Source organism: Pan paniscus, chromosome 13, assembly GCF_029289425.2.
Source record: "Pan paniscus chromosome 13, NHGRI_mPanPan1-v2.0_pri, whole genome shotgun sequence".
Classification (NCBI taxonomy): Eukaryota; Metazoa; Chordata; class Mammalia; order Primates; family Hominidae; genus Pan; species Pan paniscus.
Genome location: NC_073262.2, coordinates 98914395 through 98930609, shown reverse-complemented (window position 1 = coordinate 98930609; position 16215 = coordinate 98914395). Strand labels below are relative to the sequence as shown.

General features: G+C 38.4%; 1 protein-coding gene across 7 annotated transcripts in view; it reads left to right on the top strand.

The window, feature by feature from the left end:
* The window catches only part of HECW2 (HECT, C2 and WW domain containing E3 ubiquitin protein ligase 2), a 392970-nt gene that overhangs the window by 283662 nt on the left and 93093 nt on the right, over positions 1 to 16215 (top strand). For all 7 annotated transcript variants that reach the window (XM_034954717.3, XM_055108913.2, XM_063595507.1 and 4 more), the window contains one exon: positions 10850 to 11035. In XM_034954717.3, coding sequence (XP_034810608.1) covers positions 10850 to 11035 — 186 coding nt within the window. The remainder of the gene's footprint in view (positions 1 to 10849; positions 11036 to 16215) is intronic.

Genomic DNA, 16215 nt, shown 5'->3' with positions numbered 1-16215 from the left:
ACCAATAATGAGTTCTGAAATTGAGGCAGCAATAAATGGTCTATCAACCAAAAAAAGCCCGGGATCAGATGGATTGACAGCTGAATACTACTAGAGATACAAAAAAGAAGTGGTACCATTTCTACTGAAATGACTCCAAAAAATTGAAAAGGAGGGACTCCTCCCTAACTCATTCTATGAGGCCAGCATCATCTTGATACCAAAACTTGGCAGAGATATAGCAGAAAAAGAAAACTTCAGGCCAATATCCTTGATGAGCATCGATGCAAAAATTCTCAATAAAATACTGGAATCCAGCAGCACATCAAAAAAGTTATCCACCACAATCAAATTGACTTTATCCCCAGGATGCAGGGTTGGTTCAACATATGCAAATCAATACATGTGATTCATCACATAAACAGAACTAAAGACAGAAACCACATGATTATTTCAATAGACGCAGAAAAGGCCTTCGATAAAATTCAACATCACTTCATGTTAAAAACTCTCAATCAACTAGGTATTGAAGGAACGTACCTCAAAGTAATAAGAGCCATATATGGCAAACCAACATCCAGTATCATGCTGAATGGGCAAAAGCTGGAAGCATTCCCCTTGAAATCCAGCACAAGGCAAGGATGCTCTCTGTCACCACTCCTATTCAACATAGAATTGGAAGTTCTGGCCAGGGCAATCAGGCAAAAGAAAGAAATAAAAGGTATTCAGCTAGGAAGAAAGGAAGTCAAATTATCTTTGTTTGCAGATGACATGATTCTACATCTAGAAAACCCAGTCCTCTCAGCCCAAAAGATTCTTAAGCTGATAAGCAACTTCAGTCTCAGAATACAAAATCAGTGTGCAAAAATTGCTAGCATTCCTATACACCAACAACAGGCAAGCAGAGAGCCAAATCATGAATGAACTCCCATTCACACTTGCTACAAAAAGGATAAAATACCTAGGAATACAGCTAACAAGGGAAATGAAGGACTTTTTCAAGGAAAACTACAAACCACTGCTCAAAAAGAAAACAGAGAAGACACAAACAAAAGGAAAAACATTCCATCCTCATGGATAGGAAGAATCAATATCATGAAAATGGCCATATTGACCAAAGTAATTTATAGATTCAGTGCTGTTCCCATTAAACTACCATTGACATTCTTCACAGAATTAGAAAAAACTATTTTAAAATTCATATAGAACCAAAAAAGAGCCTGAATAGTCAAGACAATCCTAAACAACAAGAACAAAGCTGGAGGCATCACACTTCCTGACTTACAGCTATACTAGTAATTTCTAACTATACTAGTAACTTACAACTATACTAGTAACCAAAACAACATGATACTGATACAAAAACAGACACATAGACCAATGGAACAGAATAGAAAACTCAGAAATAAGACTGCACACCTACAACCATTTGACCTTCAGCAAACCTGACAAAAACAGGCATTGGGGAAAGGATTGATTCCCTATTTAATAAGTGGTGGTGGGAGAACTGGCTAGCCATATGCAGAAAATTGAAACTGGACCCTTTCCTTACATTATATACAAAAATTAACTCAAGATGGATTAAAGACTTCAATGTAAAGCTGAAAGCTATAAAAACCCTACAAAAAAATCTAGGCAATACTATTCAGGACATAGGCACAGGCAAAGATTTCATGACAAAAGTACCAAAAGCAATTGCAACAAAAGCAAAAACTGACACATGGGATCTAATTAAACTAAAGAGCCTCTACACAGCAAAAGAAACTATCATCAGAGTGAACAGACAACCTACAGAATGGGAGAAAATTTTTGTAGTCTGTCCATGTGACAAAGGTCTAATGTCCAGAGTCTACAAAGAACTTAAACACATCTACAAGAAAAAAAAAATCCCATTAAAAAGTGGGCAGAGGATATGAATAGACATTTCTCAAAAGAAGACATACACGTGGCCTACAAACACATGAAGAAAAGCTCAACATTACTGGTCATTATAGAAATGCAAATCAAAACCACAATGAGATGTCATCTCATGCCAGTCAGAATGGCCATTATGAAAAAGTAAGAACACAACAGATGCTGGCAAAGTTACAGAGATAAAGAAATGCTTCTGCACTTTCGGTGGGAGTGTAAATTAGTTCAACCATTGTGAAAGACAGTGTGGCGATTCCCTAAAGATCTAGAACCAGAAATACCACTTGACCCAGCAATCCCATTACTGGTTATATAACTAAAGGAATATAAATCATTCTATTATAAAGATACGTGAACATGTATGTTCATTGCGGCACTATTCACAATATCAAAGACATGGAATCAACCCAAATGCCCATCAATGATAGACTGGATAAAGAAAATGTGGTACATATATACCATGGAATACTGTGCAGTCATAAAAAGGAATGCAATCATGTCCTTTCCAGAGGCATGGATGGAGTTGGAAGCTATTATTCTCAGCAAACTAAAACACAAACAGAAAACCAAACACCACATGTTCTTGCTTTTAAGTGGGAGCTGAATGATGAGAACCCATGGACACATGGCAGGGAACAACACACACTGGTGCCTTTCGGGGGTGGGGTAGGGAGAGGGCGAGCATCAGGGATAATAGTTAATGGATGCTGGGCCTAATACCTAGGTGATAGGATGATCTGTGCAGCAAACCACCATGGCACACATTTATCTGTGTAACAAATCTGCACAACCTGCACACATACCCCTGAACTTAAAAGATGAAGAAAAAAAAAAGAGCAACTGATTGCATGGTAGTGTTCATGAGTTTTCTAGTATATGTTTAACCACTGGCTTTCTGGAGAAAAAAGTGTGTGTATATTTGTGTGTATGTAGGTTGTGTTTATACACACACATGTATGTCTGTGTATAAATATATGCATGTGAGATATATGTATATATGTGTGTATATATGTATAGATATAAATATAGATAAATATGTATAGATGGAGGCATCACACTTCCTGACTTATAATTTACAAATAATAGTAAAAGAGACACTGAATGCTTTTGTTGATTTTTGCTACCTACAGTGGTAATTGAAGAACAAGTATAATTCCAACAAGAATATTTTCATTTGCATTAACAAGTAAAGACAACAGTGTAAAAGGGAGACATGTTGGAGTTTCATATTCCTTTGTCAGTAGTTTTTGAATACTAGACTTACATTTCTTCATGTTATGTGTGTTTGTGCTATTTGCAATGTAACAGCAGAATTTGAAGTTTCATCTGCATTTTAATTTTCTCCATTAATTTCTTAAGTCTGGACCTTAAGTAAAGAAAAAGGCAGTAAACTTTTCCTATAAAGGGCCGGAGAGTAAATATTTTAGGCTTTTGGCCCAAAGACAACATGTAAGCAAATGGCCCTGGCTGAGTTCCAATGAAACTTTGTTTACAAACACAGACAGCTAGCCATTGGGCCTGTAGGTTGCCCACCCCTAGTCTAGACAGCCTACAGAACAATAAATCAAGCCCTGATATTGCATTTTCTGATTTCTGTAGTGTTAATATGCCCACTATGGCCAATGTCAAACCACCAATGACATCATGAAGCCCAGAGTTCTAACTTCTCTCTTTGGGCTGCCGTCTTCATACAAGTTCCTCATCACTGCATTGTTTCAAGTAGAGACTGGATTAATAGTCATTGAGTTGTGGTATAAGGCTGTGGGAATTTTTTTTTTTTTTTTTTTTTGAGACAGAGTTTCGCTCTGTCGCCCAGGCTGGAGTGCAGTGGCACCATCTCGGCTCACTGCAAGCTCCACCTCCTGGGTTCACGCCATTCTCCTGCCTCAGCCTCCAGGGTAGCTGGGACCAAAGATGCCCACCACCACGCCCGGCTAATTTTTTGTATTTTTAGTAGAGACGGGGTTTCACCATGTTAGCCAGGATGGTCTCGATCTCCTGACCTCATGATCCGCCCACCTCGGCCTCCCAAAGTGCTGGGATTACAGGCGTGAGCCACCGCGCCAGGCCCAAGGCTGTGGTTTTTAAACTTGGTGACTTTAAAAAATAAAATGCATATTCTTGGTACCCAGATCTTAGAGATTCTGGTTCAGTAGGTCTGGAGTGGGTCCCAGCAGTCTGTTTTTATTTTGCTTTGTTTTGTTTTAGGCCCCTTAAGTGATTCTGATACAACTGTGGCCTGTAGTCTGGGAACTCCTAGGATAAAGAGATTTTGCATTAAATGTCCTTACCCTGTTTGTTACAACTATAACTCTCCTGGACTTTTGACAACTAACATGTTTTAACAGTATGAAAATACTAAGCAGCTTACAGGCTTTTTTTTTTTTCTTAACTTATTTTGTTTTTGTGTTTTTATCGTGTTTCCTTTTTCTTTAGTTGGGCATGATTTTAGAATTTATTTTGCTGGATAGTCTATCTTGATTTCAAAGTATTCTCTCTAAAGCATTTTAATTTTTTTCTTCCTCTTACTGAACTGCATTTATATTAGCTAAAAAGATGATCCATGCTGTGCATTTATACATTTCTGTAAGACTTAAATTCTGTGGGTTTAGGAAGTATTATTTTCCTGACTTATATATGGCAAATATTGAAGTAGCTGGATTTGTCTTGCTAGAAGTCTCAAGGTATGAATTAATGGAGATAACTCAGACAATTTTTTCTAAAGGGCATTACTTGCTGGAATGTTTTCTTTTTTCCTAGATTAACAGAAAATGTTACAAAATAACTTTTATTTGATTTCTGTATTTTAAGATTTATTGTCTAGGGTTTTTTGCTAGAATTGTTTATGATCTATACCTCTTTCAGTTACTTCCCTGTTCGTATTATTGAAAATGTTCAATATGCAAAAGGAATGTGTTTAATAATTTTCCTTTTTTTTATGACTTGAAGGTATCAGTTTATGTTGAAAGAAAGTCATGAAAAATAGGTGGGAATTGAACAATGAGAAGAACACTTGGACACAGGAAGGGGAACATCACACACCGGGGCCTGTCATGGGGTAGGCGGAGGAGGGAGGGATAGCATTAGGAGATATACCTAATGTAAATGACGAGTTAATGGGTGCAGCACACCAACATGGCACATGTATACATATGTAACAAACCTGCACGTTGTGCACATGTACCCGAGAACTTAAAGTATAAGAAAAAAATAATAAATTTAAAAAAAAAGAAAAATAGATTACGTGTAGTTGTAATACCTAGTAATCCTTACTGGAAAGAAAAGTGTTAAATAGATATATGGTTGTCATAACACTAAAGTAAAACTTGAGAAAGAAAATTTTGTGGGTTTTTTCTTTCTTTTTTTGCATTGTGGTTGCTTTAGGAATTATTCTACTGCCCTCTAATGGTTGTGATCAGATTTCTTTCAAAATTGTCCTGACAAACGATTTCTCTTGTTAATTCAAGATTTAGTTATTAGTGCCATGTCTTTTATAGCTGATGTGCCTATATTTGTCTAATTAATGTCATACATAAATATATTTCATTATATTCAACTGAATAATTTTCCAACATACATGCCAAATAATTACTACTGTGGCTTTTAATGAGCTCTAAAAATACATTAATTCTAGCGTTTAAGTTTCTTAGTACTTAATGAAGAAAAATACTGTTCCAAAATCCATACATATATTCTTAAAACTTGGGAATTCCTGCTATTGCAAAATAGATGAATTGATCATTTGTAGATAGTTTTGTTAATGTGAAAATTCCCTTCCATTTTACTCTAGCTAGATGAAAACAATGTAAATCCTGTAAAATTCAAAATGTTATGAAGACAGACTGTATAAAACAGGACTGTTTTGATATCTCTGCATACATATTATGCAAACATTTCTTGATTTTGTATATATTAAATTTTGTTTAGTGAATAATGTATACAAGTGCTCAAATCTGCTCCCTTGTGAATATGAGAGATGTTTGCTATAGATTCGGTGACGTGCTTTTCCAAACCTGAATTCAGAATGCCTATTCTTGATGAAGCCTTTCTGAAATATGAAAGAAAGACTTTATCAGTAATGTACTTAACTATGTTTTGAAAACAACAGAATTAGGTGAAATTAGGACTGGGCCAGGTAATCTAGGACATTTGGTCATCATAACACTAAGGAAAACCTGCAAAAAAAGGAGAGGGGATTGATTATTATTTGCATTGTGGTTGACAAGAACTAAGTATTTGCATGTAATTTTCTTATTCTGCCGCCAAATGACAATGACATTTACTTCTACAACCTCAAACAAACACGTAACCAAACAAAAGCACATTTAAGTTCTAAGGAGTGTTATTTAACAAAACTCCACTCAAGAAATTCAGTTGATCGTTCACTCAACCATCAAGTGCTTATTTCTTGCTAGGACGATGAGAAACAACCAGGAGGGAGGTTGGAACAGGGATTTTGGGAATTGAGAAGGAATAACTAAAAAGAATAGTTAAATTATGTCAAAGGAAAACAAAGTGTTGTTTCCTTTAGAGATCATTTAAAGGGGCTTTGTCTACTATTAACAATGACCAATTCCTCTTAACTACTCGAGTCCACATGCAGTGGCTTCCCAGGTGAATTCTGTTCATTATCATGAGACTATGTTATGAAATAGGTATCATGGGCTCTTCTCTAACCTACTTTTGTTTCAAGTAAAATATCAGATTCATTTACTGCATCTTTTTCTGTGAGATAAGCAAGCAAACAAACAAACATAGAAAAGGATCCTTACCTAGTTAGAACCACTAAACCCCAGGAGAATAAAGGGAAATATTTTCTCTTAACCCACAGCTTTGTCAATATCAGCTTCATGAAGACTAAACTCTGTCAACCTAATCCTGTTTAGTGTTTTTGGCTCTTTGGGCTGCTCCCATTCTTACCTCTGCTCATTCTGTCAGTGTGTTTCAGTATTTTCACGACTGTCGTGGCCTTTGTTTTTCCAACTCTTTCTGCCTCTGGTGAATCTCTTCCTTCCACCTCCCCCTATAATTCTCCTTCTTCATCCTTTTGAATGATCAGGCCTTGCTCATCTCTGTATCCTCAGGGTTTAGCACATGGCTTAGCACATGGCTTAGCACATAATTAATGAAGCTTAGGAGACCCTTGTTCAGTTTATAGAATGTGGGATGCTGGGCCAAGATCTTCAAAGACTAAAAGTGGTGAACAATTTTGCCACTCTCTTTATCTGTTATAACACAGGTATGATAGATATAATCCCCTATATATTTTTACTTACTTATAGCCTGTATTCTTAAAGTGATTTTGACCTTTTCAAATTACTTTACCATCCTTTGTCCCACTGGATTTGAATCTCACGTGCCTATGGAGAAAGCAAGGGAGTTATTATTATCCCATATTACAGTTAAGCAAATTGAGACAGAGATTAAGTAGTTTTCTTTGTCTCTATGAGTGACAGAGCTGAGACTAGAATCTGCACTGTAGTTCTATATGAAGTGGAGTATAAATATCCTTCCCAAACTATAGATATAGAAATTACATATATATATACACACACATAAACTATATATACATATCTATACACACACAGTTTTTGCATAAACATATGCAGTTATTCAAACATAGTTTTGTTTTTTTTTTATAGAAACATAGCACTCTAGAAGTATGTTCCTGTTTGGCTTAAGTGTTTTGTATAGACCCTAACAGTCATGTACTTACTATTCAGACTTGAAAAGGCTGTGGATCTAAAGATTGTTTACTAGTTACTGAGAGAAATCTCCTGCATTGAATTACTTTGGTAGATGCTCTTTGCAAGATCAGATGTGTTTGGCACCATACTACATGTTTCATTGAGTGGAGAGGAGGAAGATGAAATGACATAATTAATTATAAGACCAGCCTTAAGATTTCTGTGCTTAAAGAGCTATTCAGCCCCAGGGAATTACTTCAAGTCTGAGGCTGGGATGAGTTTCTTAACTTAATTGCCACTGCTTCTTGCCCTAATGAAGTTCTTTTTTAACAAAGTGAGGAGCATTTCTGGTGCTCTAGATAAGAAATCAGAATGTGGCCTATTTAGTTATTTTAGTGAGAAGAGGGAGCAGTGAAGGCGATAAAGAGGTATACCTATTTAGAACAATGGGTAATGTAATGATTTATCCGACAGAATTATCCCCCAAATAATTTGTCCCTGAAGAGACTTAATATTTGTTTTACTCTTAGGTAGTAAGACCTGAAAGCTCATTATGATCCCTACACAAACTAGTGTGGTCTCAGGACTCTAACTTGCAATGACTTATGTGAAAATATATCAGCAACACTGAGCCAAATGCAGAAAACAGTTGCCTTGCTGATTGTATTTAAAACTCAAAGCAGAGTCAGCCAATAGAGCCAAAACTGTTACTTAGCTGAAGTTAGGTTTTTTCTGACACTGCCCAACTTCTGTTATTTCCTTCTCTGCTTTCATGGTATCACTTTCCTATCCTCTCATGCTCTCTAATTGCCCAGAGCCCATGCATAGGCCTGCCTGCACTGACAGTACTCTCTGCTCTGAACCACACAACTGCTCACAGCCATCAAAACCTCTTATTTAGACTGTCGGTTGAAATATGACTCAAAAGTATTTTATACTCAAGTGTACTGAGGAATTAAGGTTCAAGGATGGTTCATTGTGGTCTTCTTTCTTCTTCCCTTCCTCCTCCCTTCCTTTCTTCTTTCCTTTAATTTGTTTTGATAGGGAACAAGTATTTAATGATGGTAAATCAATCAGAATAATTTAGGTTATACTTCAATAATAATGACCAACAAATCTCAGTGGCTTAAGCTAACAAAGGATTACTTCTCATTCCAAGTCAGGTTATCAGGGTCCCTGTGGTCACTCAGGGACCCAGGGAGCCAGGCTGGGGAGCATCCCTGTTCAAACATTGCCACTTGCTGTGTCAAAGGGAAGAAAGCTCTAGAGGGACTCACATCAGCAATAAATGCTTTGACCTGGACATGACACATCTTGAGGGATCCTAGAAAGACTGGAGCAATGTTGACTGTCTTCACACTCATTCTTCTTTGATCCCTAATAACGAACACAGTACTGGGTACAGCAAAGACAATAAATGTTTATTAAAATGAAATCATTTCCAGAGACTCTAAGTCCTTGGGGTTTGCCTTGGGCTGTCTTAGACTAAAATAGATAACAACCCATAAAGTTTAGACTAAAATAGATAACAGAACCCATGCAATTTAGACTAAAATAGATAACAGAACCCATAAAGCTGGAAGACGTCCAGACCCAGTCTAGTGTCCCTGAGACACTAAAGATAAAAGGAATCCAAAGCCCTTTGAATCAGTCTGAGAAGAATAGAGTTCCAGGATGATCATTCACGGCCTGGTCAGTTTCATGAATATCATATTCCCTCTGATGATTCAAGGAAACAGCTGCCATACAGTTATTCCTCTTCTGCTGTTTTGTGCATGGTATTATGCAATAAATATTTATTGACTGACTCATATGTGGACAATCATGACATAATCAGTTTGTGGAATCTTCTTTAAATATCATAGAAATGAAGACTGTAAGGTTTTGGACAAAACAATCACTTTTCTGTGTGGTGGTATAGTGGAGTTTTTTTAAACTTGCATTTCATTCATATACATCCAACCAAATATACACAGGGAAAAAGAGAAAAAAAGAAAAAAGAATGAGATGTACAGCCCAGGCACCTCAGCCTGCTATTCCATTCACCAAGCTTATATGCCTCTATGAAGGGTGAGATTCTAAAACCTCAGTCTATTGTGATCTCAGTTGAGTGTGATGGTCAGTGAGAGCAACTCATTCCATTGCATGTCCTTCTAGTATAGAAATGTATGGCAAGCATTTTTCCATGCAATTTGGCCCTTAAGTGTATACTAGTTGTGTCATCTGGCACTCACTCAGAGAACCAATAACCTAGTCCAATACTGGGGAAGAAACTGGCTATGTCAGGGCTCTCTGTAAGGTGGCATATTCATCACCAGTGTGGTATAATTTTGACTGTGTGTTTCTTTCCTAAAACCAGCTTCAGGATTTAATGGCCCATGTGCAGTGAGACTCCACAACATGTTTGTTCTTTAGTAAATTAGTTCAACCATTGTGGAAAACACTGTGGAGATTCCTCAAAGATCTAGAACCAGAAATACCATTTGACCCAGCAATCCCATTACTAGGTATTTACCCAAAGGAATATAAATCATTCTATTACAAAGATACCTGCACATATATGTTCCTTGCAGCATCATTCATAATAGCAAAGACATGGAATCAACCCAAATATCCATCAATGATAGACTGGATAAAGAAAATGTAGCATATATACACCATGGAATGCTATGCAGCCATGAAAAGGAATGAGATAATGTCCTTTGCAGGAACGTGGATGGAACTGGAAGCCATTATCCTCAGCAAACTAACACAGGAACAGAAAACCAAACACCACATGTTCTCACTTATAAGTGGGAGCTAAAAAATGAGAACACATGGACACAGAGAGGGGAACAACACACACTGGGGCCTGTTGGGGAGTGGGACTGGGGGAGGGAGAGAATTAGGGAAAAATAGCTAATGCGTGCTGGGCTTAATACCTGGGTGATGGGTTGATAGGTACAGCAAACCACCATGGCACACGTTTACCTGTTTAACAAACCTGCTCTTCTTGCACATGTACCCCAGAACTTCAAATACAAATAAAAATTAAAAAAAGAGAACTAGACACCAGCTGTGGATACTGCCTTACCTTCTGTAGTCTTTATGTTTCATTTTGTTCAAGATATTTTGCTCTGTCTGCTGTTTCCATACATGGGTCTAGAGTTCTGTCAAAGCCTATATATGCATTTCATTACTTATTGGAAGATTAGCCATACCCCTGTGTAGTATTTCTGGTGCTTCTGCATGTCATAAGTGGGTTAACATTGGTTCTCCATTCTTTTCTTTAGAGTGCCTACCGCATGTTTACAAACAACACGTGTTTGAAGCACATGATCACCAAAGTCCGGAGGGACACCCACCACTTTGAACGCTACCAGCATAACCGGGACCTTGTGGGATTCCTCAACATGTTCGCGAACAAACAGCTAGAGCTGCCGCGGGGATGGGAAATGAAACATGATCACCAGGGCAAGGTAACACGAGGGAGATGCCTCAGGGAGTGCCAAATGCCTGTGGGCTGCTTGTGGCTTCGACACTTGGCCCTACCCTTCAAGTGAGGGCCAAGGCTCTTTGTGAGGTGAAACATTCCACCTTCTGTTCAAGTGAAACCTGGACAGCAGGTTGTTTGTGACCACAAACAGTGACTGTGCCATTCTGAAGTCGTGGAGGGAGAGGCGGGAGGGCTGTGAGGCTGGCAAAGCATTCACTTCTCCCTGGAAACTCTCCTACCTGTCATCTCTCTCTATGCTCTGCTGATTAGAGAAAAGGGTTCTCAGGCAGTGCTTCCTTATCCCTAGTGATACAGCTTGTGTTGTAGGTATTTGAATAAAAAGTTGTGGTATTGTTTGGAGAAGGTGGCTAGGAGGTCACTAAGCAAGCAACTACATGAGGTGTGTCTTTGTGACACTGTCTGGGCTTGGCTTCAGTCTTACTGGTTCAGAACTGTGATTTTGTTAGCACATTAACCAAAACTCACTGATTGATTAATTTATGACAAGAAATGTGTAACTGCAACACAGGCCAGAATAGCTACATCCGTACTTCCTCTGTAAGTGGATGAACCAGAAAGCCTGGTTACAATCAGGAAGTCATTCTATGAGTAAGAAATCAGAATGAGAAAGTTAGTGCTTGTTATAAGGTGACCCTCAGCTAAGATTTAATTTTTATTTAACTCTTATGTAGTACCTACTATGAGCCATGAACTGTTTAAGCTCTTAAGGTCCTCACCACAACTTTGATAAAGCAGTACTATTATTATTGCCATTTACAGATAAGCAGCTCCATGTCCAGAATGGTTCAGTGACTTGCCTGACATCACAGAGACAGGCAGTGGCTGAGCCACGCTGTAGGCCAGCCAGGCTGGTTCCAGGAACCATGCTCTTAACCATGACATTATACTCTGCAAGTATTGAGTAACCAACCTCAGTTTCTCTGTCTATAAAAAGTCTGGGAATATGTGACTTGAAGGGTAGGGAAAATTAAAATGACATATTTAAAGTATTTAACAACCCTTGGAGTGTTTGTTCAACAAATATTTATTGAGCACCTAAGCAAAACAGGTAAGCCAACTACTTTGTAGAACTGTCATTCTCATGAATGCAGCATTCATGTCTCAGAGACAGGCAATAGACAAATAAATAAACATACTATTCTTCGTATGCCAAGAGCTGATTAATGCTATGATTAAAAATAACGCAACAAATGAGGTCTAGTGAAAGACAGGAATGGAGAATGTTATTTCATATAGGGTGGTTGGGGAAGGTGTCACAGATAAGGCCATAGGTGAGCAGATACCTGAAAGAAGTAAGGAGTAAAGTATATCAACATTCAAGGCAAATGGAACACGTAAAGTACTCAGTAAATGCCATTTACCCCCCAAAGTTCCCTCTAGCAGAGGGAACTTTACCACAATAGCCTCTTACTTATCCTGAACTCAGCTTCCAGCAATATTACCTGAGAATCTATGAGCAGTCAAAATGGTTGTTACAAAATGCATGTATTTAAATGCATGGGAGAAGCCCTTAAACTCTCATTGAAACTATTGACTTGATTTCTGCAAGTGTTTTTAATAAACCTCTAATTCCCAGCCAAGAGAAGATTAGAAGTGGCAAGCATGAAGTTTAGGAGAGATGAAAGAGAATTGGGCTTGTGATTATGTCCCTGGACCACAGGTAAAATGACACTGAATTAGAGTCAGATGGGCGTGACAGAGAAGCCTTTCCAGAACACTGAGCTGGAAGCAGGGACACCAGGGGAAGATATGGCTTTGCTGGTACTATATTTGGTTCAACAGCCTGAGAGCCCAGTGTCTGTAAATATTCCATTGGATGGAAGGGCATAGATGGTCCAAGTAAGGACTTTGAAAAATACTGGTAGTATTATACCTGGGTATAAAAGAGTAGTAGCCCACCAAGAATTCATCTGTTTTCAGCTCTGACAAGATTTTACCTGGAATCATGAATGAGGAGCTGTGTTCATTAGAGAATCAGAGGTCCAGGGAAAACCCAAGTTAAGATAATGGATAATGCTGCATCTGTTTGTGCTCTGTGTTGAGATTTAACTTGTTAAGGCAGGGGTTGGTCCCTTCTTGCCAGTCATAACTTGCCAGACACACTTTAGGAGAGAGGTTCTTTTACTAACCCCTGAACCTTGAAAAAAGTTTCAATTACATATAGGATACTATTGAAGAAGAGTTGTAATGTATTCTTAAGAACAAGTTCTGTCTCATAGCTTTTATAAAAGTTTTGGTGGTTAAACAGGAGTAAACATTATCTCAACCATGTTCATAACATGACTATACAAAACATCCTATTTTCTGGGGATGTTTTTACTAATCTGGGTCTTACAACTTGAAGTTGGCATTGTACAGAACCCTGAGTGTAGGCTGGTAGAGAGCTGACCTCACAATCTGCTGCTGGCTTTTACATTAGAATCCTGTTTGGGGTGAAAGATTTGAAGGACCCCTGTCTTGTGGACAAGACAGATTAGCAGGCAGACCCAAAAGCTTATCACTTTAGCCTGATCTCTCTCTGTCATGCATTAAGACTTTAATAAGATTTTTAGCTAAGCTGGACACCTTAACTAAAGCAGATTTATCTCCGTGCGATTCTCCCATGTAAGTTTCTTTCCAAGTGACCAGCTTCCAGTAGATTAAAATAACTTAAAGGAACATTCAGGGAGGCTGGTGCTCGGTCTCTATTTGGCTACTCTGCTTTGGGCTGCATGTTAGGAGTCCTGTCTCCTGTCTTATGAATAGGCAGCTAATAGGTTTTCTGTCAACCCTGGAATTTTAGCCCCTTTTAATTGAATTTAATAATATTTATTTTAAGAGACAGGATCTTGCTATGTTGCCCAGGCTGGAGTACAGTGGCTATTCACAGATATGATCCCACTACTGATCAGCATGGGAGTTTCAACCTGTGCCATTTCTAACCTGGGCTGGTTCCTCCTACCTTAGGCAACCTGGTGATCTCCAACTCCTTGGAGTTCACCATATTGTTGGGGAACTTAGTGTGGACACCTGATTGGCATAGCACACTGTAGTCCAGAACTCCTGGGCTCAAGCAGTCCTCCCACTTCAGCCTCCCAAGTAGCTGGAACTATAGGCACGTGCCACCCTGCCTGCCTTGACCCTTTTAAAAATGAGTTGCTGTGCTTCTAGAACATTTGAAGGGAGAAAACATTTTTCGTGTAATGCAACATCAAAGCTATTAACTATTATGAAGTTATTTTCCCACAGTGATGACTGATTTCTAGAGTTGATATGAAACAGGATGTCCATATCCTCATCTGCATGAAAGGAAATGGTTCTTAACAGAAATGTTCTCAGGCTAAAATTTGCCTTCATCTCCTCTTCTCTAGTGTAACATCTTCCTTTCGTGTTTTCACTTATTTAGTCATTCAGCAACACTTCTGAGGTGTGTACCATTGTGCTAACAATGATGAAAATTTACCACTTAGTGTAGTATTCTGGAGTACGTAGCATTGCCCCTGGGCCAGACACTAGTTCATTTAGTGCTCACAGCAGCCTGGAGATGGGTGCTATTTTTATCCACATTATATAGAAGAGGAAACTGAGGCACAGCATGATTACGTGAATTGACCAAGGTCCCACAATTCGTAAGTGGTGGAATTGGATTTGCACCCAGGCAGTCCAGCTCCAGAGTCTGTGCTCTTCTCCTGCCTCTCACCAGTAAGGAGGGTGAAGGGATATCTTCAGCAATTATCATGAAGATAGCAAGGGCTTGGCAGGATGCTGTGGGAGCCTCCTGATAATTTATAAGGTAGGTATTATTATCATTCATAATTTACTGAAATTTAGAGGTAGAAGTAGGGATCTATATAGAATAGTAACCAAAAAATCTCATCAGTTTGGCATTTCATGAAAATAATACAGATTTGTTAATTATGAAATTTTACTCTTATAGGAAATGCATGATGACTTATAAGGGATATACTGTAGGATTCATGTCAGCATCCTATTCCTCCTCTTAAGGAACTGCTGGTCTCCCTTAACCGTGGTGGTCTGAGAGAATGGCATTTTCACAGCAGGGTTTCTTTTTGGTGTTACAGTTTTTTGCTGTCCATGTTGTTCTTGATCACTGCAGGGTAGTCTGACCTGGGCTGTTTGCTCCTGCCTTACACCTGTATAATGACATGGAATGTTCTCTGTTTCTGTATGATGCATGCTCTGATACTGTGGTGTCTGAGTGGATTTGTTCTCTTGCTGTATCAGTGGACTTCTGCTCTGGTGGTTATATTCTCCGTCAGCCATGATCATGAAACTAGGGTTTTAGAAACATCCTTGAAAGCCAAGTAATTTAGAACTGGAACTGAAATCAGATCGACACATTGGCACAAAATCATGTACTTCCTGTGTAAAGCCACTGACCATCCCTTTCCTAGACATTGTTCTTTTACCCTAATTGCCTCTTCTTTGAATTATAAAAGAATGCGTGCCTGTACACATATGTAACAAACCTGCACGTTGTGCACATGTACCCTAAAACTTAAAGTATAATAAAAAAAGATAAAAAAAAAAAAAAAGGATGTGTGCCTTAGCACTGGTATGTGCTATGCAAGGGTCCACTGTAGAATGACTTATTTATGGCATGAGATACCTGGAAAGTTTTCATAATAACAGCAGTATTTGAGGTGAGCCTTAAATGATGGGCTGAAGTTTGGTTAAAAGAGATTTTGGAGGAGAGAGAAAATAGGAATGGGGTGGGGAAAACACCCAAAGGAAAGGCACAGAGACAGGAAAGCACCAGGTGGGTATTTCTGGTTCCTGTGAAGAAATAATGAGTGAATTTCAAGAGACACATATGAATTACATGAAATCAGTGGATGCTGTACTGCAGAGAGTCAAACTGAGAGAATGCTACAAGATGACTTGGATAATGAGAAAACAAAACCGTGAAAGTTGTTATTTCTCAAGTTTACATAATGGGATTATTTGATTTAATTTTTAGAAAAAAAGTCTCTTTTTTTTAAATTTCCTTTAAGATGTTAAATACGGACTATTTCCCCCTGCCTCTTTGCTTTAGACTCTCAAACAATATTAACCCAGGGTTTTTTCCCCCAGATTATTCTCTTTGGGCCTAAATCAAGATGCGAAGAAACTTTGAACTTTATAAGTGACATATCATAAATG